Here is a 22205-nt window from a genome sequence, read left to right as displayed (position 1 = left end):
TCACACTTCATTTCCCAACATCGGGCCATCTCTCGTTACGCCCCTATCCAAGCACTAGCAACCCATCAATCATCACCTCGAACTTTCTTCGGATCCATGGACTGTCACATCTCAAATCCTCTCTTTATCACGAGTAGCGCAGACCGTTCCATAAACCTCGCAAAATTGCACCCGGCGGACAAGCTCTTCCCATCATCTCGGTCGTATTATAATTAATGTCAACGTCAAAGCTTACTTATAGCCCCCGAGACGTCTAATTATCGAGATGTCTTGGCCGGGGACCTCATATGGTCATATCGCATATCGACAGCGAAGGAAAGAAGGAAGGAAGGAAGGAAGGAAAGAAGGTGCTTTGAATCTCGGTTTAGCTTTGACTTTTCTGGGGAGCCTGCCGTTACCCGTAAGTATTACCTTCCGGAATCGTGCTCGTCTTTGTGTTGTCGAGGACCCCTCACCTCGGTCGGTCTTCTCGGTCTTTCGTTCTACTCCTTTCTACTCTGTGATGCCCTTCAGAAATTAGAACCGGACCAGATGTGTGAAAATGACACTCGATATTATTATAACAAGAGCTATCGTACTCGCTATCATAACAACAATCAATCAAACCAAGAAATAACAACGACATCTCCGGTCTCCTGGTATAAATTACTATACTACTACTATATATCAGTATATAATCTCTACCGTGAACCTCAGATGTCCAAGCGTGAACCTCAGATGTCCAAGCGTGAGCCTTCAAATGTCCAAGATGCAATGAGCCTTTCTGAAGGATGGGGAAGTGCAATGTGCCTAAAAGTCTAAGATGGGGAGGTCCACGACTTCACGAGTCCGCGACCTCCTCCTGCTCCTGCTCCATCTCTCTATCCCACTCTAATACGGCTTGCAACCGTTTCTCGATCTCGGAGAGTCGCATACGGTCTAGGATGTATCTGTGGCGCGACCGGAAACCGATAACCGACGTCAGTCGTGTGTGGATGTGAGAGGGGGTGAAGTGAAGCGGGAAGGAAATCGGGCATAAAAGAGGGAAGGAAATGGGACATAAAAGAGGAAAGGAGATGGGACATAAAAGAGGAAAGGCAGGGGACAAGAAGACATGGACATGGACATAAACAAGGACGAAACGCATAACACACCTATCAATCGGATTATCCAAAGCCTCCCTTACGGCGTTCACGAAACCCTCTTCGTCGCCGTGGTGCACGTGATAGACGTAGGGTGGCCCGAGGACGGACAGGAAGGGCTGTTGGGCGGGCATTTTGTTTGGGTCCTGTGCGTTTAAATCGTAAGGTGGGAGATCAATATCAATGGGCGGTGAGGGATTGGGGGGTGAGGGATCGGGGGGTAAGGGATCGGGGTTTAAAGGAAGGAAGGAAGGAAGGAAAGAAGGAAGACATACGTCGTAGAGCGGGTTGATGAATGGGACGCCGAGACAAAGCGCTTCGTACGGTGTCGGAGAACTTTAAAGAGCCAGTGAAAGATTAGCACGATTCCTCCTCCAACGAAACATGAACTAGACTCGAAAAACGAGAAAAACAGAAAAGAAGACGAAAGACGAAAGAGGAAGAAGAAGAAGAGACGCACATCAAAGGATTTCCCACCCCGATCAACACCCTCGACCTCGCCAACTCCCTCACGAACTCCTCTCTCGGCCTCTGTCCCACATTCTCATAATTCTCCCTACTCGGCATATCCGGCCTCTTCCTCTCCCTCTCCTCTTCCCTCTCCTTCTCCCTTTCCCTATCCGCATCCCCACCCTCCTCGACCCCCGTATCATCCACCCCGGTATCATCCCTCGCCCCAAACAAATACCTCACCCCCGTCTCCCCCGCCGCCCTATCCATAATCGCCCCAGTCCACGCAGGCGTAGGATGCCACGCCGGCCTATCGAGGTTCGGGGACATATACGTCAAGAGCTTCGCGAGGACCCAAGCTTGATTTGGGCGCTCCGAGTGCGGGACGAAAGGGATGGTCGTGCAGGTGGATTCGATGCTGTACCCTATGTAGGTGTTGACGGAGGAGGGACTGGAGGGAGAGGAGGAGGGGGAGAGGAGAGAGTAGGGTTCGGGGGAGAGGGTGTAGGTCCAGCCGAGGGGGTGGATGTTGCCTTTCGTATTGTAATGCGGTGAATGAAGCGTATGGTTGGTAAGGTGCAAGTAGAGATACGAGAAGCGGCACGTAGTACTTACCTCCCCAGAAATGAAACGCGAGGATCTTCCATAGAGGGATCCCATGCGGGTTCCGTGGCGATCGAGCGCAGAACTCAGCATCGGACGCACATTTCTGGACGAGGTCGTCTTGCAGGATGATGGTGCGGATGAGCGAGGGCAGCATGTGGTGGTAATAGACCGCTTGGGAGAGGTCTTGGACGAGGAGGTAGGTGTAGCCCATGTTCGTCAGGACTTGCATCTGTGCATGCCATATCGCATCCGAGAGCATTGGTTCGGGTGGGTGAGAGGGCGCGGCTAAGAATGGTAAGGGAAGGGACGTACGATGGATGCGGCCCTAATAGGGGTTATGGTTATAGATCGACGTCAGGGGATATGATACTTATAGCCAAGTGGGGCAACTCAAGTTCAGAAAGTCCAAACGGGGACATACCAGATACTTTCTCCTCCGACCGCTCCATTGAGCACTTCGTAGAAAAATGACGTCCCGAGAAGAACGACTGGGTTACCCGTGGTTAGCCGATAGAATCGTCTGACGGCGTTGTACAAGGACGCACCTTTCTCCTGGTTTTCTCCACAAGTACCAAGCTCTATGCATTCGAAGAGAGTCCGTAGTGTTCTGTGGTTCGCGCCTATCCAAGGACGCGCTGTTCCGTCGGTCCCATGTTCAGGAAATAACAGTTCGCTGAAGTTGATGTATCGCGAGGGGGACGGCGACGGTGGCGACGTTGTGGACGTAGAAGTAGTGTTTTTCGTAGGAAGTGCCGTCGGTGAAGACAGCCGTAGGTCTTCGTCATGATGCGTGGGGTATTCGTCGACAACGGATGTACTAGCCCGTACTATGCTAGGTAGAACCGCCGTCACCGTCGTCCCTGTCGAGCTCCACGACCACCATAACCACAAGAATCCGAAGCCAGTGAGAATAACGACCAAGAGAGGTCTTACCGCTGTCATCCAGCTGCGATATGTGTCACGGTCGCCCGAAAGTCTGAATCTTGGACGAGGGAGGATTCCAGTGAATCGCGCCCAAATATTATTATGGTCATCATGGCGCTTCGCTTCGCCATGTGTGGGAAGGATATTTGATTTTGATTTTGATGATGATGATGCGCGTGTGAGTCGTGGCGGGCCTCTGCGGTTTCGAAATGCGGAGAACATCGAGGGAGGCGGGGACTGGTCGTGCAGACCGTCCCCGGCGAATATTCACGAAATAACATCCGTCGTTGGACTCGGAGGGATCGACACGGAGGCTGAACATCTCGGAGCTGAGTCTAGGATCTGAGACCTGGGGCTCGGAACGCAGGAAAAGCATCCGTAGGGGTGCCACACAATAATTCACGACGTTCTATAAGTAGTGCCACAAAGTATAGTCGGTGTGTATCGATACATATAAAGTGGAATAATGGTACAGTACATATATAGAGCATGGAGGCTCAATCATCGTCTCGCTAAGGATGGGTTATGAGTGAAAGTAGTGAGCTCCCGGTCGAAAGCACTCACCGTACGTTTCATGTTGGCTGTTGGGGTCCCGGTATAACTCGTCATACACCGGACCACCAATTAAAAAATATCATCCACACGTCTATGCTCCCTTAGCATCGTACCTCATACCCTCCAATTCGCTTATACCCAAGGTTCCCTGAGCAATCCACCTCTGAGCATAGAACTGCGCCACGGCCACTCCCAACGCCACACTCCACCATGCCACAACGTCGAGCGACCGGCCGATCATGATGGACAAGACAGGGGCAACGGAAACAATTGAGAACGTCATTGAGTAAGAGAGAGGTGTCAGATCTTGTAGGAGTGGTCGTTCGTGTGCGGGCCAAGAGAGGAGAAGGAGATTGAAGTGAGCTGCGAGGTGGAGGAGTGCGAACACGGTCGAGATGAAGCATGGGAGTTCTTGGGATGGTGTGGATAGAAAAACGGAGAGTGGGGACGTCTTTCTGGGGTTTAGGAGGTAGACGAGGTGACTAAAAGTCAGGAAGAACCGGGCAGATGAGTATATGAGTATATGTCTGGTGGACAGAATAATTCAACGGCGTACAGAAGAGCAGAAAGGCCGACAACGACGCGTAGAAGCAGCAAGCTCTGTGCATTGGAGGTGTCATTCTGAGCTCTTAGTCCTTCAATGACCTCTTCCTGCTCTGCGTCGGTTCATATTAGTTAGTATGGAATATATTTACGCATATGAGTACAGTCCTTGCCTTGCTCGTCGAGGATGTGAGTGTCTTCAGAAGCATCATCCTCTTTGGTAAATGTGAATGGTATACGCTGTCGTAGGGCAGCCATGACAGTGTAGGTCCTCGGGAGGTCCTCGAGGTGTAGAACACGGAAGAGAGAAATGAAGAGTGTTTGTGGCGCACCACTGGCACGCCACGAAAGTGCCACGGTTTACAACTCCGATCTGGCTCCGATCAAATTCCTTGATGCCGTTCGTGACGGTGATCTGCTTTCAATTCTGACGAGCTTCGCACCTTCTAAGTCTACCGTCATAACGTCCGCTAATGTGTCCATCCAAACAAGAGGTCTTGCTTGCTGCTAGCTTTACTCTGTGACATCATAACTGTCTCGGCGTAACTACAATATCCCTACATCATGCTCGACCACCCACTCACACACCGGCACCCAGCTTCTTGAAGTTGATCAAGGTATCCCTGATCATCTCTTCGGCAGAGCGGTAACTCAGGCCCAGGATACGATCGGATTTGCTTGTGATGTATACTATATCTGGTGGCAGGCCCTTCGTCGCGCCAGGTTTGCCCTTCGGCAGGTTCGGCAGAATCGGAGGTTCTATGGAATTCGCAGCGTCCACTATAGGTTCAAAAATCATAACTTGGCGTCAGTACTAGTCATCACAGCCACGATTTCGAGCTCGACGCACAGAAATCCTGCCAGAAGAATTGGCCAGCGCACAAAATGATCCGCTCCCCACCCGCGCTGGGCTTCTCTGCAGCGAGGACGTGCGCGAGCCCGACGTCACGGACGTCGACCCAGCAGTTGGAGTTAGTTGTCAGCATAGTTTCGTCCATCGTGCCTTTGACGAGGATGTCGTAGGCGTATTGCATCGAGACGTTAAGCGAGCTGAGGTCGGTCACCTCTTGGAGAACGGGCTTCAATACCCCATTCTGTCAGCGAGCAAAAGTTGACAGAAAAGCACAGGACTGACATACCCCCAGGACCCAAGGTGGATTGAGCACGGTCAGGTCGTAATTAATCTCCGACGCGTTGTTCTTGACGTACTCCCAAGCGGCTACGGGGGGAGTTGAGTTCCTCAACTGCACCACACTTCGTGAGTGACACTTTACTGACCCTTCTCCGCTAATGTCTTTGATGCCATGTAGATACTTGTCGTATCATTTACCCCTTTTTGTTGCACGTTGACTATCACAGGCTCGTTCCAGGAGGTCTCGTCGTATGTGACCGGAGTCGTATATCCCGCATGAACAACCGAAGCGCAGGATCCAGTCACAATGACACGTCTGACGGATTTCCTGTCGATTACGGCGTGAGTGTGAGTGGTTATGATTCCTGGTTTCGATACTCTGGCGGTCAAAATACGTCACGTACCCATACTTCTTTGCCGACTCGAGGATGCCGACGGTGCCTTTGATTGCTGGTATGATTACTTCTGCAAAGAGTCGGACGGGGTCAAAATTATTCCATCATTTCGAAAGACATAAAGGTGTTTTCACCATCTGGTTTGTCGGTGTTGAAGGGGACAGGGGACGCAGTGTGTTCGATGATATCTATATCTTTCACAGCTTCATCGAAGGCACCCTCCTGACTTGTTTATTAGAGAAGATATGGAATAACTAGTAGAGGATGGCGAGCGGACCTTGGTGATATCTTCCACCACCACACACTCGAACTTGTCTCCATACTGTTCGAACAACTTCTTGAGGTAGACGCCTTTGCTCTCGCTCCGGATAGTGCCCCGGACGAAGTATCCCCTCTCGAGGAGAGTGTGTACGACCCAAACGGCGATGAAGCCATTAGCACCGGTGACGAGAGCTCTTGCAGGAGGAACGACGGCAGGCATGAGGAAAGAGTATGGATCGAGAGAATTCTAGAGAAGTTATTCCTTGGTATGAATTCACAGGTATTTCTTCCGTCTTCCAATTTGAGAGAAACTCCAGCATGTCGCCATGCTCTTCTCCGTCGATGCTTACAAGCAGACGAGCTCGCCAAGTGTGTCCACTGTTTGATCGGGTGTCGATCTTGCAGAAATGGGCCACCAGGAAACGCCTTGACACTCTCTGCGGTGATTAGTCCGCTTCTAAATGGACTAAATGGACGATACCCACTGGTCCATCGTCCGAACATCGGCTTGATATGTTTCATTTACCTTCGCAGATCCCCCTCATCTGTTCTGTCAGCGTCATTGCTTAAAGAAATGGGCGGTCAAACCGACCTCGATTCTCCGCAGAGGTTAGCTGACTGTTCTACATCCGAGTCGGACAATGGTGGATCACCACATCTAGGCGGACCGTCTTGTGGAAAGCTCTAGCTACGTAAATATGTTTACCTTGCCTACCTGATATAGTCTCAGTCACACTTTAATCGAACCTCGGTCGATGGGTTCCGTTGTTTGCAGTTTACAGATCAATCGTTTAGTGAGGCATAAGTAATGACAATCTCGAGCTTCAATGAAGCGCCTGAACTACCACTCAATCGCTCGAGTAAAGACTATCCGTACCCTGCGCGATCTATCCTTGGTACGCAATAACTGATGGTAATAATCATTGGTGTATTGTAGCACACTATCGAACTCTGCCTCCTCCGTCGTCGCTGTTCGGGCTCAGGACTCGAGACGTCTCTAACCATCGGGTGATGGCTTCCAGTCCGCGCATATCTGACCTATACAAAGAGTCCCTATCAGTCAGAGCCGATCTCTCCTCCTCCAATATCACTGCAATAAGTGGTCGCATGTCCTGGCTCCAGATGTCATGAATGTCCTCTCGCTTGTTTGCATATTTGCGAAACATATAGTAGGCCCAGTTGATGCAACGGGTCATTGAACGCCGTACTGAGGGAATAGACCGCCACTGTAAATTCCGGAAGTGAAGGGCAGCAAACCCTTTTATGGAGAGAAGGACGAGAACGCAGTACTTTTGGTACATCATCTTCTCCCACTGCGCAGACAGTTTCGGCAATGGTACATACGTGACTCCGTTGCTGTAGATGTCGTCAGAAGATAATCTGTGTAGCTCATCCAGGTTTTTCTGATACACGATGCTATACAAGCATCTGACAGCGCTAGCTGCAAGCTTGAAGTCGTCGAGACTGTGCACATCTCTCAGACTAATGTAGCCGTATTCCAGACCAAGTTGCAGCTCGCTACCGAGGACATGCAGCAGCTTCTCGCAGCATGCGAACTTAAGGGTCGCTCGGATCGGAGGAGGAGCGTTGAAGGCTCGCTCAGATAAGTCGCGGGGGTTACGCATGATCCTCTCGAAGTAGTATTCGGTGATTGTCGGTATGTGCTTCTCTAGAAGTCGCAGGAAGGCCCACATGAGTTCCCTATCCTCAACAGTAAAATCCGCGAGGGCGATGAACGGTTGCTCAACGTCTCCCGGTTTTTGGCCACCTACTGATAGATCTCCTATGGTCACCACTTCTAGAACTTGCATGCATTTGCACAACGAGCTGAAGTTGTATGGCCTGCGGCCTAGGACATCGATGGCGGTGGACATGGTCTTCCCAAACGACCCAAACGACTCAAGCGGTAATATCCTTCTCGGGTACATCATCAGTTTGACCAATGCTCGAGACATTCGTTCCACGGACAGGACTTTCTCGAGTTGGCCTGATGTAACAGTTGGATTAGAGCTCTCTTCACCCTCGGAGTCGTCTTCATTCCTTTGAGGCCCGTGTATGCGCGCTGCTTCGTCAACAGCCACATGCCAATCATCCATGAAGTTCTCAAACGCTTTGCGCGCTTGATTTCCGGAAGTCATTCGCCTCGGAAGATACATAAGAAAAGAATAATGATCAAATGCAGAGCATGACTGATATGCAATGCGTGTCACAGATGGCTTTGTAGTAGAAACCAATAACCAGTTGGTGCATTGCGCGGTTAAAAATCGGCCTCGATGTGATGCGACGGCATGTTCCAAGCGCCTGAAGCTGGCGTGATTGACAGGGGAAGACAAAGGAAGATGATCGTGGCCACCAGGGTCCATGTCAACGCGGGGGTTCTGGATACGAATCCTTCGTCCAATTTCAGTCAACACCTGTTGACCTCGAGTTATTGTTTGCCGTCGAAAAGTGGCCAGGAGGAAGATTGCTGCCTGTAGATATTCGCACAACGGCGTATGATACGGGCACGCAGGGTAGCGCAAGGGTAAAACAACAGCAGCAGCATAAAATAGATAGGTGGCTCCACCGATGGCGCATAACGCCCAACCAATATCCGAGTCCAATGCTCGCAGGAACAACACAAGGCCAGCGGAGAATACCAGGAGTGCTGCATGCAAGAATAGGGGCAGCATGCCTACGATACCGCGGACATGCCACGTTTTGAGACCATCAAAACGGTACTGGCGTCGGTGTGCACGCTCCATTGGCGTCCCAGATATAGACGACATGTAATGCTGCGCCCACTGCTTGACCAAGATGCAGAACAACCCAGTAGACAGGCTCAACGACAGGCTAATGAACCAAAGGCCATTGACGAATCGATCGGCAACGTCGGAGACGAAGGGCGACTGCCGCGAAGAAGGGACTGTGGTAGCGGGTAGTCCCTCGGCAGTAGCTCGCTGGAGCGTAACGAGTTCTGTGAGGAGCGCCGCGGAGATCTGCGTGTAGTCCTGCTGCAAGGATTGAGAGGTCTGGACCACAAATGTAGTGACGACAGCGGAGAAAAGACCAGCCTGTTCAGGAGATCGAGTCAATTGTAACGCTGGTTTGTGGAGTGTAAAGAACTTACGAAGACAAGAAGCGAGTCGACTGTATCCTTCCATTGCCCAACCATCTCCGCATCGTGAGCTTCTGCTTCATCCAGATATACACGCCAGACACGAGCATCTTCTCCAATTTCCTCACCGTTAGGATCAGGTGGATATCTCGCCTCATAGTCATCCGAGTTTACTCCTGTAGGATGATCATATATTGAACAGTCTCCTGGTGATGTCATTTCATAGCGAGGAACGCACCATAGTAGTGTTGTGGTCGTTGATTGGGCAACCCACTAGCGGCACTAGTGTATTGTGGCAAAGAGCTACTTGTTGGAGGCAGGAAATTGCTCGCCATGGTGGCCCGTCGACGTGCTCCGTACGAGAAATAAGTCCTTGTCCTTGAAGGACGTATGAAGACGGGAGGTCCAGAGTTGATACGAGAGTCTCGATGCCCGTTCTGCTCCTCGGGCTCATTGTTGAAACCAGGTGACTCCAAAGGAACGGGAGAGAAGAAACTATGTCCCCTGTGTGCATCGAAAACATAAGGGCTTTCGTGCCCCTCAACGATGCCGGTTTGCCCTCCTAAATCGCGATAATTCGCAGGGTCGGGCATGCTGGGATGCACAACGATGGTCTCGGGTCGTCCAGCATCGCCGGCTGTAGTCTGAGCGACTTGAACCGTAGATGACATGGGCTCGACGGTTACTGCGGTTGTGAATGTCGAGGCTCCAAACATATTAGGACTCTCGGCATCTACTGCACTTTCTTGTACATGCATTTCATCTCGCGGCCTATCTTCTCTTTCGCTGTTAGGTTCTGTCTGCATCGGAGAGGAATAGAGAAATATACTGTTGATGGAGGAAATACGGAAGATGATCCTGAGATGGGTGGGGAAAGAGAAGAAGAGGATAAAGAGGTAGCAGGTGCCAGTGGGAAAGCTTGGGAATTTGTACGCTTTCGTCCGGATCATCAGGAAGATACCATCACACTGCCTCTTTTTTTTTCGTGATGGGCCACTTATATGGGATGATCCTTGTCATGCTTGCTAATGGTGTGGCTGAGTTGTCGATGAGTAGGAGAGACATTGGAGAGACACAGCGCCCGGAGATTCACGGAATAGCAACGCCGTGCGAACCTGCCGCCGCATTGTTGGCTTTTCCATCTATCCCGGGCGTTTGGCGCCAGCTCGCCATAAGCAGAGTTCAACCGTCTGGATCAGAGAACAATAATGTGCCACTGGGGTGGCCCGCCGCGACACCAGGTAGAAGTAGGTAAGTCACTAGCTCCGAACCATTCGGTGTGTTCCCACATACTTAAAGGGCTGGGTCAGGGATGAGGCCGCACGGTGTTTTCTTCTCGCTAGACGGCGTGATTCAACAAACTTTGCAACTTCGAAGTCCGTATTGCATGATAGCATACGATCACGATTGATCGAACATGTATACTATCTTCTTCCAATTGCGCCCCCACCATTATTCCAGTCCAAAACTGCACCCCATGACCTCCACATCCTCTCCACGACCTTGACTTTCTCGTCCCTATCCAATGACGGATTCTCCAAATCTCCGATATCCTCTAAAAATCCTTCCCTCAACCTCGAATGCAACGGCAAGCAAATCTCCGCATAATTCCTTAGGCTCGACAAATTCAGCAACAACAGGCCAGACGTAAGTGGAGGGATCGGGAGCCGTTTCTCCGTACTTGGGGTTCGGGTGTGGGATGGTGAGTGCGAAGCGGCGGAAGGGGGACCGTGTGGTTGGGAGATGAGGAGCCGTTCGATGCGACGCATGGCGAGCCAGGCTGCAGTACGTTTGTGTTTTCCGCCGAAACGACCTTTGCGGCCTGATAGATTGCTGCTGAAGAAGGAACCGAGATATCCGCCGGTGATGTAGACTATGGCGAGTGCGGGGGCGACGCCGACGAATGCGAACGTAAGTTCTTGTGATTTCAGGAGCTTGTCGATTCCGGCGAGAGCTTGATCGATGTCGACCTGGTACACACAGAGAATGTAAGCCCAAGGACTGGAATTGACCGCGGTTGGAAGTGCTAACCTTAGCTTTCTGCACCTGAACGAAGACAGAACGGAGAAGAGTGCCGGTGACGGCGGACTTCACCGGACGTTTGATGTCCTCTTCGTATATTTCGAGAATGGGGGTGAGATCCCCAGACCGGATTTTGGTGGTGAACGCGTTGAGCTGCTCAGCTGAGTAGTTCAACTTTTCCTTGGCCAGAGCCAAAGCCATGCGCTCCAACGACTATAGCAAGGTAGGGACCATCAACTGATATACAAACAGTGGATTACACAAAGGGGGGATTGCATACCTGCATGTCGGCTGCAATGCTCTCTTTTTGTACGATTACCCCATCATCGCTCCCAGTGCGCACGGTCCTTACAATATCCTTCACAGGTTCAACCAGCCAACCTCTCCAGAAAGCCTTGATTGTCTCCCATGCATCCGCGGCCATATTGGTCAACGAGTCCCTCGACGCATAAAGCTCTCTCGCCGCAAAAAGTGTAAGGGGAGGAACGATCAGCAGACGCGGCCATAGGAGCGTGAGGCGTGAGGGGCGCAGGAGAGATTGGGTTCGCAGGTAGTCGCGGTGGAGAGATAGGTGCCGTGGAAGGGTTTCGGACGCCGTCCTAGATATAAAAGTCAAGAGTGGTGGTGTAGGGCCGAGGGAGACTTCCAAACTTCGGCCAGAGATGACTTCATTGAGGCTTTGGAGGAAATCGATGGTGTCTGAATGTGTCCGAAGAGTTTTGTCTAGTAGATCGCGTCTTAACAAGAGCTCTCCGAGAGCCTCTGCCCTCTCATCCCTAAGTTTTTCTAAGTGCTTCCGTCTCAAGTTACACTCTTGTCGTGTGAGCTCAAAGGGAAGCGAGATGAAGGTGTAGCATGATTCGAAGAAGTTGGAGATGTAAGTGCGTATGGCTTGAATAGTAAATGCGAAGTCCGAGGCGGTCGGGATTGAGGGTGACTGAAGGCTGAAAGCTCGTAGTTTGAGCGGAGCAAGTGATAGGGGCATGAGGTGTGGATGGGTGTTCAAATGAGGGAAGAGAGTGGTCACGAGGGTGTTCGGCCGAGATGAATCTCTCTCTGAAAGGATGTTTCGCATAGATGATATTGAGAGGTCCGAAGCCCTCAAAGAACGTCCTTGTGTGTGGAGGATGGATACGACCCGGTGTATAAGACTGAACAGGCGAGACGGAAACGCTAGATGAAACGAATCAGCTCCGGCTAAGCCATCTCAACAAAAAGAAAATAGTGCCTGGCTCCCATGGTTCGTATAAAAATCAAGAAATGACAACGACGCGTAGAGTCGCCCCTGTTGAACAAAGAGACGTACTTTGGACGAAGTAATGCCAAATGTTACATGTAGACCTTTCAACATCTCCCCACCACTCCGCCTCGTTCTCCGCTTCACCAGCCTCCTTCAGGAACGTATTCATCGCCTCGGCATACAAACCAGCCACTAACCTCCCCGTGATAGCCGTTCTTACACCATCTTCTTGTGCCGCTCGAAGCTCTTCAGAGCGCAGGCCCGATACGAACGAATCATAGTCCTCGAGCGATCGAATCCCGTCGGTGATCTGAGAGTGCAACAATGGAGGTTTGAGCGAGAGTAGCAATGAGCGCAATGATTCTTCCGCTTGGGCGGCGGCTGGGTTTATTTGAGACGTGGAGATTTGAAGTTGGTGTTGGGAAGGCACGGGGAGGAGAACAAGATCGTTCGTGAGATGCGAGACAGACATGGCAGCAGGTCAGAATGGCAGATAGCTGTATCAATCTGAAAAGCGCGTTTTTACGCGTCCCAATATCGTCGCCGTCTTTGAAGAGAGTGTAGAGACCAAGAGCGCGACGTTGACGAAGTCGAGTACCCAATTTCTGTCAAGCGTTGTCTGACAATGTGGCACTTGGAACTGACGTCACGTTCGAATCCCTGGTGCCACACACCCAAGTACCTGCCAAGTGCCACCTCTTTCTTTGGCACTCATGCTCTCATAAATATACTGGATAAATAATCCGTACGAGTCACACACACACTACAGTACATACGCAGTAGATACAGAACGACCCTCTGAACATAAATCATCCTAGTTGATGCGATAGATACACTAGGCCAATGTTCAGACTTCATTAAGACTGGCACTGTGATAGGGTTGTCAATCATGTATCAACAACAGCAACGACTTCGGTATCACCCCTAAATGAGAAACTGACCTGGTAGTAGTAAGGCGGCGAGACAGCCACACAAGTAAGCCCGCTCGCACAGACAGTCGGACCAGTATATCCAGTGCCTGCATTACGACCAAGTTCATCAACCTAGACTCGCCAGACTCAAGAATCAAAGATCAACGTACCTCCACATTGAGCATACTCCTGTGCCGTACCAGCACCGGAAACGCTCGAAGAGGCAGGCGGCGCTGCGGACGTACTACTAGGCTCCGGGGCAGCACTAGAACTAGAGACCACGGGCGCAGAAGAGGATGGGGCAGGGTCAGAGTTTCCGGAGCAGGAGAATACGGGAGGTCCTGGATTAGTGTACGATGGGAGGGTCTGGTAGATGTTTATCTTGATCCCCGGGTCGGTACCTGGAGAACAGGAAACATGTTGGTCGGAATACGAAGAAATGGCAGAGAATGCAGTATTTACCACTGTAGGCACCGGGGAAGCTGACTGTGGCCGGACTGGTGCTTCCACCGCCAGTGATTTGGAGCTGGGCACACTCCATCTGTGGTCAGAAGGAACAGGTGTAAGCTTACACTCCAACCAGATGCGTGTAAGACTTTACGCACGTAGAACTGGGCACCGGGGTACGAGTTCGCGGCATGTAATGCTGGAAAGAGAGCAAACTTGTTGAGCTTCAGAAATGAAAAGACAATGATACAGTGAGTTACCGATGATTTCCACACGCAAGAGGTATTGGCCGGCCTCAATGCAGGAGGGTAAGTTGAAAGTCACTTTTCCTTCGCGATGTGAACATGACAACATGAGTGTGGTGAACGGCGCCGGAAACGAGTAAAAAGAGGTAGCTACCTTTGTTAGCAATAAGTCGATCCACACCCCATGACTGGTCGCTGACAGTCAACCCGTCCTCGTAGATCTTGAACCAATCAAGGCCAGTAACGTCTGTTTGAGTGGCGTTCTCAACTTTGGCGCTGAGATAGTTGTGTCGTTAATGTACTGCGACCATTGGCAGCAGTCATACGAAAGAACGTACAGATAAGCTATGACCGGTCCTCTATGATTCGTCGACATGAGTTATGGTGAGCGTGATGAACTAGGAGAAAAAACATACTTGTGACTTGGGTCGATGGGGTCTGCAGGGTCCGATGGATCTGCGCCAGCGAGGGTATGATGCCTAAGATTGATTTATGGTCAGAATAAAGGCCCAGAGCTTCCGGCAGAGGCAACGACTCACCATTCAGCAGTGACTGGCTCCCCAGCAACTGTGTTGATGATGACTGTAGAGACGGGTTGCTGGTAAGGATTGATCCCTCCATTACAGATGAGATCGTTCCTTTGAGACTGTCAACACTACAGCATAGTCGACAGTGGAAAAGATCTCACGAAGTGACGTCCGTGATAGGCTGGATATCAGACAGAGTGCTGTTAGCTCACTGGAACAAGAGGAGGTACAGGTGGGACGTACACCATCATACGTTGGCACCCGAATACCGTTGATGTGCCCCTGATCAACACCATTCACGTACATCTCCTGAAAGATGGTGTGGCCGCAGACGGACGTCGCGAATGCCCCAAGGGCTAGAATGGAACCAAACATGGTATGCGTAGACGGTGGAATGCAATAGCGTTGGCTGGTCTGGTCTTGGGGAACGGGGTATGTAGCGAGCGCGCCCAGACCAGGGCTTTATAGGCGACACAGGATAGACGAGATGAATGAAATTTCCCTAACGAGAGGCAGAGCGGCGAAATGTACGGAGTGATTGGCTTGTGAACGTACGCCAGAGTGGGATGTACAATACAATCATGAATACATCTACGCATAGTGTCTTACAGGCACCACTCATGGATAAGACAGTTAAGGAACTGAAGGACTAACGAGTAGGATGTGAAGGCGAGGATTAAGCAAGGCTCTTCCGGTTGGCGATCACGAGAGCCGTGTGTCTATTCATCAACAGACAGAAACCTGGGCGGGGCCTTCTGCCGTTCACAGTTTGAACGCCTATACATGGCACAAGCTTGTCAGGTCGGAAGCTTCTAGTGGGCAGAACTGCCGTAGAATCTCCAAGATTGACCCAAATACCGCACAAATAGCACAGATACACAAGTCGATGCAAACGGCACTTGAACCACCATTACCGGTGCGAGTCTATAAGCAGGGTCCATTTTTAAACCTGATAACATACATCTAAGAGTATTCATGAGCGGATTCGAAAGTTCGGCGAGAAAAACCCAATCAGGAGACTTACATAGCAATATAATACAGAAAGGGTTATTGTTTGTCACAATAATCCCATGACCAACATCCAGGTGAGATGTCTCTCGACCCTCTACTCCGATTCAACCATGGGTATCCAAGACCGTTCAATCATCTCGCCAAGCGACCTCTCCTGCAGACCATCGGTCACCCCACATAACACGCTTGTGATACGTCTTGCGCATCTCTCTGAACTGATTAATAAATTCATCCACATCCTTACCATTACCGTTAACTGGTGTCGAGGTCGGAGCCTCTGATGGCGATGAGCGAACGAAGGAGGAGGCTACAGCTTCAGAGGCGTCGTCTAGTTGCGTAGTGGCGTGCCGTAGGCGCATGAGCAGGAATTGTGGTGTGAATCGCTACTCGCAGAATGACACCAGTTCACAATGAGTCGGAAAAATACAGAATCGCAGTAGAATGATACAGACCTGATAGACCTCTTTCTGTTCGCGCTGCAGTTCCGCCCATCTTGCTTCTAGTGACTTGGCCTCATCAAAAGCGCTTTGAGTCTCCTGCCTAAGCTTGTAAAGTTCATCCTGAACTGCTAGGTTCTGTTCTGATCAGCACAAGATACAAGCACATTAGCTGGCACGATCATAAGGAAGCAACATGCCGAGGCGGACGAACTGGCGATAGACTCATTAGCAGCGGAGAGTTCAGCCTGGGCCTGATACAATGCCTTCACCCGGTTGAGATTGTGAAAGATTGCTTGAAAATAAGGCTGATCAACCAGCAGATCTTCTAGGTCCTCTCGGCTGATATGTTATGTCCACAATGTTGGTCTGAATTCGTGGGCCACAGTTGGGGGCAGAAGAGCTCACGATAGATGGGACAGTTCCGGGAACTCTGCGAGAAGTTGTGATGTTGGCATAGACATCGCTGTCTGGTACAGTTATCTGTTGATGTATTCTCCAAGTAGTAAATAAGACAGGGTGGAGTGGGTGTAACAAGACTATGGCAAGGCAAGGTGACGGTGGCTGAGGAAAGTGCAATGATTTCAAATTGCGCTATTGGCTTGCGAGTTCTTCGCCACAGGAAGGAAGGAAAGGAACAGAGCGCCACAGAACATCTTTTCTCTGCCTCACACCATCATCATCATGTCCATCGTCCTCCCCGGCGAAACCGTCCCAGCTCAACATGTCAACCTCAAACTAGGACCAGGTCTGCAACAGCTTTCAAATGCTGAGGGATCAACATCAGTAGTGTCCACGCGCGCCGGGGAACTGCAGCACTCCGCGAACGGCAGTAAATGGTGGGTGGAAAGTAATGCTCGACGGGTGGGTGTTTCCATCCTCTTTCGCCACGTTACTGTACTGATTATGTGTATGATATGTTGATTGAGCATAGTACGTGCCAGCGCCACAAGAATCAGTGGTCGGCGTCGTGACCGGAAGGATGGGAGAGGGGTTCAGAGTGGATATTGGAGGGGCCCACAACGCTTCTCTGGATGCATTAGCGTTCGAAGGAGCTAGCAGACGGAATCGACCAGCGTTAAAAGTACGGGCAATCTTTCTATTATGTACTGATCACGCTCATGGAGTTTACACGTTTTTGTAGGTTGGGTCTGTGGTTTATGCACGAGTCTCGTTGGCACATAAAGACATGGAACCAGAGCTTGAGTGCTTCGATGCTCAAACGCGCAAAGCAGAGGGTTTTGGCGAACTCAAAGGTGGCTTCTTGACGCGATGCAGTCTCAAAATGTGTAGACAGTAAGCCATGTTTGCTTATTACTTTAGCTGTCATGCTGAGAACTGTATTTTTGTGGCGTATAGACTACTAGATCCAGATTACTTCTTGTTGCCCATGCTCGGGTCACGGTTTCCGTTGGACGCTGCTGTTGGGGTGAATGGCAGGGTATGGGTGAGTGCAAAGGAGGTGAAGCAGACAATAGCGGTTACGAGATGTATAGAGGCAGCAGATCCTGACGGAGGCGGCATGGATGAGATTTCGGTGAAGCAGTTTCTCAATACATTGGACTTGTGATGAAGCCTCGTCGCAATGCCTTTCGCAGGGTTCTCGTGCAGTCCAGGCAAGACAAGATGGAGTGGAATCAAAACGAGCTCTCGTACAGCAATTATTCGTACAGATAAAGATACTGGGCACAGCAGATGATCAAGATCAACTCTTCGCAGCAGCGACAATGGCAGTTGCTCACCAGTGACTCCCAAGGATATATACACCTCATTCCTCTTCCGTCATCATTCTCGCTCGCTTTGTAGGCCGCCTGCCTGTAGTTGTGGTAGCCACAGACTCGTCATCGCTTAGAGTACCCGCACTACGTCGATTAGCGTTCGTAGCTCGCTTCTTTCTCTGGTATTCTCTATCCCTTTGTTTTTTGGCCTGCGCAGGTGTGAGATCAAGAGGTCGAGGAGCAGGCTGAAGGACGACAGTGGTCATGCCGGAATTGGATTGCTTGTATTCGTCACCTGTTGGGTCCCCGGATTCCTCCCCTTCTCCAAGCAACTCCATCGACTATGGCATATTATGAGTGGTGCGAGAAGAGAAAGAGCTGATAGAAGGACCAACCTTGAGATATGACAGACTGCTGGTAGAGAATAGCCGATCGGCCTCGCTCAACTCGTATTTCTTCTTGTTCGTTTGCGTCTTGAGATAATTCTCAAAACCATGAATGATATTTCCGCCATTATGAAGAGATGTGTCCGTAAGATATGAGCCTTCAAGCTTGTATATTTGGGTCTCGAGTGCTGCCTAGAGTTGGTACGCCACGCTGGCTAAGTCAGGGTGACAATAAGGCATGGCAGGGAAAGGGGCGCACAAGCTGACGGTCTACGAGTCTCTTCTTACCAATGGCCTGTACAAGCTCCTTCTTCGCGGCCTCATACCTAGCCTTGTCGTCTGCTGAAGGTCCCGACGCATCTGCCGACATGATGGATAACAGTGGATTAACTCGTGGTCAGTCGCGGTCGTGGGACTCTGGGAGAAACGAGACGCGTCTGTAAATGTAAGCTGACGTAATACGTGATGTACGCGCGTCGTTGACCGTAGCGCACAACGTCGAGCTTACTGAACACCTCTCCCTATACCCTCATCTTGCCACCCCATGTCTTCAGCACCACCGCCCAGCAACCCCCCGACCAACAATAATGAGAAGGACGGTGAACCCTCTGCCTCAGCGGCATCGGCACCTGCAGAGGCCCCTATGGACACAACGCCTGACCAGCCCGCTGAGGAGACGTGGGATGACATTCCAGAGGACGTGATGGAATTGGGCACAGACGACATAATGACAAGGACACGCCTGATTGACAATGATATCAAGGTTGGTTTGCATTCCTTCACCAATGTCATGGGTATGGTTTAGACGAATTACGTTTGGGCAGGTTATGCGGTCAGAAACGCTGCGGCTCCAACACGAGCAGAGCGTAATGAAGGAGAAGATTCGAGACAATGGCGAGAAGGTCAAGCAGAACAAGGTTCTTCCCTATCTTGTTGGAAACGTCGTTGAGGTGTGTACAACGCTTCACGTATACGAGGCCGAATTGACTGACAAATATGCAGATTCTGGACGTTGATCCAGAGGGCGAAGAAGATGGTGCTAACCAAGACTTGGACTCGATGCGCAAAGGCAAATGTGCCGTCATCAAGACATCGACGCGACAAACCGTTTTCCTCCCACTCATCGGTCTCGTTCCTGCAGAGAAGCTTAGGCCAGGAGACCTCATTGGTGTCAACAAAGATTCATACCTCGTTCTCGATACACTACCCGCCGAATTCGACTCCCGTGTGAAGGCTATGGAAGTGGACGAGAGACCGACGGAGACATATACCGATATCGGTGGTCTGGAGAAGCAGATTGAGGAGTTGGTGGAAGCTATCGTGTTGCCTATGGAGCAGGCAGATAAATTCAAGACCCTCGGTATCAAGCCTCCGAAGGGCTGCTTGATGTACGGTCCTCCAGGTATGTGGCCCGATGCATCTGATAGGCGATTTAATCTCATATGTCTACAGGTACTGGGAAGACCCTCCTCGCTCGTGCCTGCGCTGCTCAGACCAATGCCTGCTATCTTAAACTTGCTGGACCATCACTGGTGCAGATGTTCATCGGTGACGGTGCGAAGTTGGTTCGGGACGCTTTCGAACTTGCCAAAGAGAAGGCCCCCGCCATCATCTTCATCGACGAATTGGATGCTATTGGTACCAAGCGGTTCGATTCTGAGAAGAGCGGTGATCGTGAAGTTCAGCGAACCATGTTGGAGCTCCTTAACCAGCTTGACGGATTTAGCAGCGACGAGAGAATCAAGGTTCCTATTCCCTGCCTCCTCCATTTTTCCTGTACTGATTATGTTCATGTGGAACTTTCAGGTCATTGCCGCTACCAATCGAATCGACATTCTCGACCCTGCACTTCTCCGTTCCGGACGTCTTGACCGCAAGATTGAGTTCCCTCTTCCAAATGAAACCGCTCGCGCCCGTATCCTTGAGATCCATTCGCGTAAGATGACGGTCAGCTCAGATGTGAACTTTGAGGAGCTTGCGCGGAGTACAGACGAGTTTAACGGCGCCCAGCTGAAGGCGGTATGTGTTGAAGCCGGTATGATCGCACTTAGAGAGGGCGCGACGAAGCTTGGGCATGAGCACTTCCTCAGTGGTATTGCTGAAGGTGAGCCTCCTTCCTTCCTTGTTCTTCGGTCTAGGCTCTGCGCTGCTCAATGGATGATTCTGATACGACCTCGACCTTTGCGCCACACAGTGCAGAGCAAGAAGAAGAATGCCCTGATCTACTTCGCATAGTTTCTCCTCGCAGACCTCAGTGTACTTGTTTTGTCGTCATCAACCCAGCATATGTTCGTGTTCACTTCCTGTCCGCGGCCAGGGTCTCCTCGTGTGAAGACGATCTCGACAATCCAAGTAAGAGAAGGGTAACGATTAAGTTGGTCAGAGAGCTACCCTGCAACTTTCATAGGCCGCCACGCATCGACCTTGTGCTTGCCATCCACTCGATCCCAGACAGGCCTGGCAAGGCCTGTTAGCATTCTAACTCTAACTGGTAGCATGCCACAGGGTGCAATCCTGTGTACTGGGAAATTTTGGCGAAGACGATGGGCGGGCCTGTTTCTCTCGCTTCTGAATCTCAGGCTCCGGATCCTGAATCTTTCGGGAGAGGCCGGAGGTTCGTCTCGCTCTCTTCTGGATTGCTCTATCCAAACTTTCCTTTCCTTTATTGACGTTCGTTCATCTTTGCCCATGGGTCCCAGTCTGACATTATGTTGGAAACGGTGAATCAATAGCCTCTGTGTCTGCCAGATTAGACCTGTTACGTGTTTGGGACGTCAATCATCTCTAGTGGGGCAAGGGCAATAGAGACACGAGAACACAGGACAGCTCGCTTCTGATGAAACGACTCGGACCGCATTCCAATCCGAGGCTGGCCTGTCCTTTCCGACGCGTTGTCGGAGGTATAAAGAGAGTGCGTCACTGCTGCAAAGGTTCTTCAGACTCGAGCTTACAAATCCCCCCCTTCCTCAATCACTTCCCCAGTCCCCCTCTCATATCATCTCATCTGATCTCTTACACTCCCATACTCACCATCTCCTTCACGTCCGTTGACGATTGCCTTACTATCATGCTCGCCTTCACGAAATTCATGAAAACAGCCACCGTCCTCGTGCTAGCAACCTTAGCCATTGCCTCTCCCACTCCTATCGCCGTTCCCAGGGATGACCTCGCCGGCGTGATCTCGGCTCCCGTAGAGGGGACTGTCATTGCACCTGGTCAAGCCTTCGACTTCTCCTATGGCATTCATGCAGACTATTGCTCGTCAAGCTACAACTACTCTGTGTGGCTCATGACGGAAATGCCGCAGGCGTTCTCACCCTCGCCCACCTTTATGACCGGATACCTGTTTGGAACTTATGATGCGGCCAATTATCCCGGTACGTGATTGTTGTTGAGACTTTTTCCTCTGATTCGCGCAAGTGAGGATTTGCTGACCGCGATCTCTTGGTTGTTTTTGGTGCTTTGGCAGCTGTTCCATATGCTACGAATCCCGCCCCGGCGCAGCTTACCATGCCCGACCTGTCTCAGGATCAGGGTGGATGGGGCAGCGGTGCGTCTGCAACCAATGCGACGTTCTATGTCATGGTCTGGGAAGAGTGGGCATCATGCGACGTGAGTCTGCTGCCACTCGCAACATCTTCAATGACATCCATCATTGACGCTTGCTTTTTCTCTATAATTAGGCGTCCCTCGGAAAGAGAATCAGTCTCGCTATGAACAGCATCATCTATAATGCTACGGCTACGACTACGACTGCGTAACTTTTCTTACAGATGGGATATTCGGACTGTTGGACAAATGGACCTTTTTTTTTTTGCAATTTGGACTTCTTGTTTTCCTCCACGTATTTTCTCATACCCCCGTCATGTTTGGTCGTTGCTTTGTTCTCGGCCAAAGTACATTCGCATTGTTTTGGCTGGTTGGCCTTGTATGCCACTTTATCAGTTGTCTGTGATGGACTTTTTTTGCTACTGGATGTCTTCTTGGACTTCTTGCGTGTTTGTACTACATCTTTTATCACTGATATTAGTCTACATTTTATTTTGTGTATTTTGTGTGGCTCAGTCAGTACCTAGGACGAATCGAGGACATTTGCGTATGATGGTCATTCTTCGGAGTTGGTTGGGTATACCTGGATGTGGCGGTGGCGAGGAGGGGTGGATTAGGGTTAAGGTCG

At 50.8% G+C, this 22205-nt stretch overlaps 10 protein-coding genes across 10 annotated transcripts; 3 read left to right on the top strand and 7 right to left on the bottom strand.

The window, feature by feature from the left end:
• Positions 1 to 549: 549 nt before the first annotated feature.
• STEHIDRAFT_168983 (uncharacterized protein) lies at positions 550 to 3119 on the bottom strand (the record flags this gene model as incomplete). Its single annotated transcript, XM_007304796.1, has 7 exons — positions 550 to 929; positions 1134 to 1457; positions 1582 to 2104; positions 2187 to 2406; positions 2490 to 2502; positions 2599 to 2665; positions 2723 to 3119. The coding sequence occupies 7 exons, from the start codon at positions 3117 to 3119 to the stop codon at positions 821 to 823; spliced, it is 1653 nt and encodes a 550-aa protein (XP_007304858.1). The 3' UTR covers positions 550 to 820.
• Positions 3120 to 4676: 1557 nt separating this feature from the next.
• On the bottom strand, positions 4677 to 6238 carry STEHIDRAFT_147527 (NAD-P-binding protein). Its single transcript, XM_007304795.1, has 7 exons — positions 6004 to 6238; positions 5861 to 5948; positions 5736 to 5796; positions 5478 to 5659; positions 5339 to 5418; positions 5050 to 5278; positions 4677 to 4979 (listed from the first exon to the last, which is right to left on the bottom strand). The coding sequence occupies exons 1-7, from the start codon at positions 6205 to 6207 to the stop codon at positions 4780 to 4782; spliced, it is 1044 nt and encodes a 347-aa protein (XP_007304857.1). The 5' UTR covers positions 6208 to 6238; the 3' UTR covers positions 4677 to 4779.
• Positions 6239 to 8587: 2349 nt separating this feature from the next.
• Positions 8588 to 9303, bottom strand: STEHIDRAFT_58919 (uncharacterized protein; the record flags this gene model as incomplete). Its single annotated transcript, XM_007304583.1, has 2 exons — positions 8588 to 9040; positions 9097 to 9303. Coding segments are annotated over 2 exons (660 nt in total), but the record flags the coding sequence as incomplete, so codon positions are not given.
• A 1205-nt stretch (positions 9304 to 10508) lies between these two features.
• Positions 10509 to 12889, bottom strand: STEHIDRAFT_168980 (NCA2-domain-containing protein; the record flags this gene model as incomplete). The annotated part of the gene is made up of 4 exons (XM_007304794.1): positions 12413 to 12889; positions 11387 to 12279; positions 11116 to 11319; positions 10509 to 11054 (listed from the first exon to the last, which is right to left on the bottom strand). The coding sequence occupies exons 1-4, from the start codon at positions 12816 to 12818 to the stop codon at positions 10509 to 10511; spliced, it is 2049 nt and encodes a 682-aa protein (XP_007304856.1). The 5' UTR covers positions 12819 to 12889.
• A 515-nt stretch (positions 12890 to 13404) lies between these two features.
• On the bottom strand, positions 13405 to 14851 carry STEHIDRAFT_98247 (uncharacterized protein; the record flags this gene model as incomplete). Its single annotated transcript, XM_007304793.1, has 10 exons — positions 13405 to 13658; positions 13720 to 13798; positions 13863 to 13903; positions 13965 to 14033; positions 14104 to 14225; positions 14288 to 14308; positions 14366 to 14428; positions 14489 to 14587; positions 14638 to 14657; positions 14720 to 14851. The coding sequence occupies 10 exons, from the start codon at positions 14849 to 14851 to the stop codon at positions 13405 to 13407; spliced, it is 900 nt and encodes a 299-aa protein (XP_007304855.1).
• Positions 14852 to 15615: 764 nt separating this feature from the next.
• On the bottom strand, positions 15616 to 16382 carry STEHIDRAFT_58630 (uncharacterized protein; the record flags this gene model as incomplete). The annotated part of the gene is made up of 4 exons (XM_007304562.1): positions 15616 to 15870; positions 15940 to 16067; positions 16139 to 16266; positions 16333 to 16382. The coding sequence occupies 4 exons, from the start codon at positions 16380 to 16382 to the stop codon at positions 15616 to 15618; spliced, it is 561 nt and encodes a 186-aa protein (XP_007304624.1).
• A 226-nt stretch (positions 16383 to 16608) lies between these two features.
• On the top strand, positions 16609 to 17494 carry STEHIDRAFT_111526 (exosome complex exonuclease RRP40; the record flags this gene model as incomplete). The annotated part of the gene is made up of 4 exons (XM_007304792.1): positions 16609 to 16788; positions 16859 to 17008; positions 17069 to 17220; positions 17284 to 17494. 4 exons carry the CDS (start codon positions 16609 to 16611, stop codon positions 17492 to 17494), a joined length of 693 nt encoding a protein of 230 aa, XP_007304854.1.
• Positions 17495 to 17692: 198 nt separating this feature from the next.
• STEHIDRAFT_58195 (NuA4-domain-containing protein) lies at positions 17693 to 18398 on the bottom strand (the record flags this gene model as incomplete). The annotated part of the gene is made up of 3 exons (XM_007304533.1): positions 17693 to 17983; positions 18038 to 18220; positions 18288 to 18398. 3 exons carry the CDS (start codon positions 18396 to 18398, stop codon positions 17693 to 17695), a joined length of 585 nt encoding a protein of 194 aa, XP_007304595.1.
• Positions 18399 to 18671: 273 nt separating this feature from the next.
• Positions 18672 to 20263, top strand: STEHIDRAFT_58506 (26S proteasome subunit P45; the record flags this gene model as incomplete). Its single annotated transcript, XM_007304548.1, has 6 exons — positions 18672 to 18791; positions 18853 to 18978; positions 19031 to 19430; positions 19481 to 19773; positions 19835 to 20132; positions 20223 to 20263. 6 exons carry the CDS (start codon positions 18672 to 18674, stop codon positions 20261 to 20263), a joined length of 1278 nt encoding a protein of 425 aa, XP_007304610.1.
• A 943-nt stretch (positions 20264 to 21206) lies between these two features.
• STEHIDRAFT_26719 (uncharacterized protein) lies at positions 21207 to 21774 on the top strand (the record flags this gene model as incomplete). Its single annotated transcript, XM_007304507.1, has 3 exons — positions 21207 to 21405; positions 21498 to 21640; positions 21712 to 21774. Coding segments are annotated over 3 exons (405 nt in total), but the record flags the coding sequence as incomplete, so codon positions are not given.
• Between the last annotated feature and the right edge of the window lie 431 nt (positions 21775 to 22205).

Source organism: Stereum hirsutum (assembly GCF_000264905.1).
Source record: "Stereum hirsutum FP-91666 SS1 unplaced genomic scaffold STEHIscaffold_8, whole genome shotgun sequence".
In the NCBI taxonomy this organism is placed as follows: Eukaryota; Fungi; Basidiomycota; class Agaricomycetes; order Russulales; family Stereaceae; genus Stereum; species Stereum hirsutum.
This window is presented reverse-complemented; position numbering and strand designations above follow the sequence as displayed.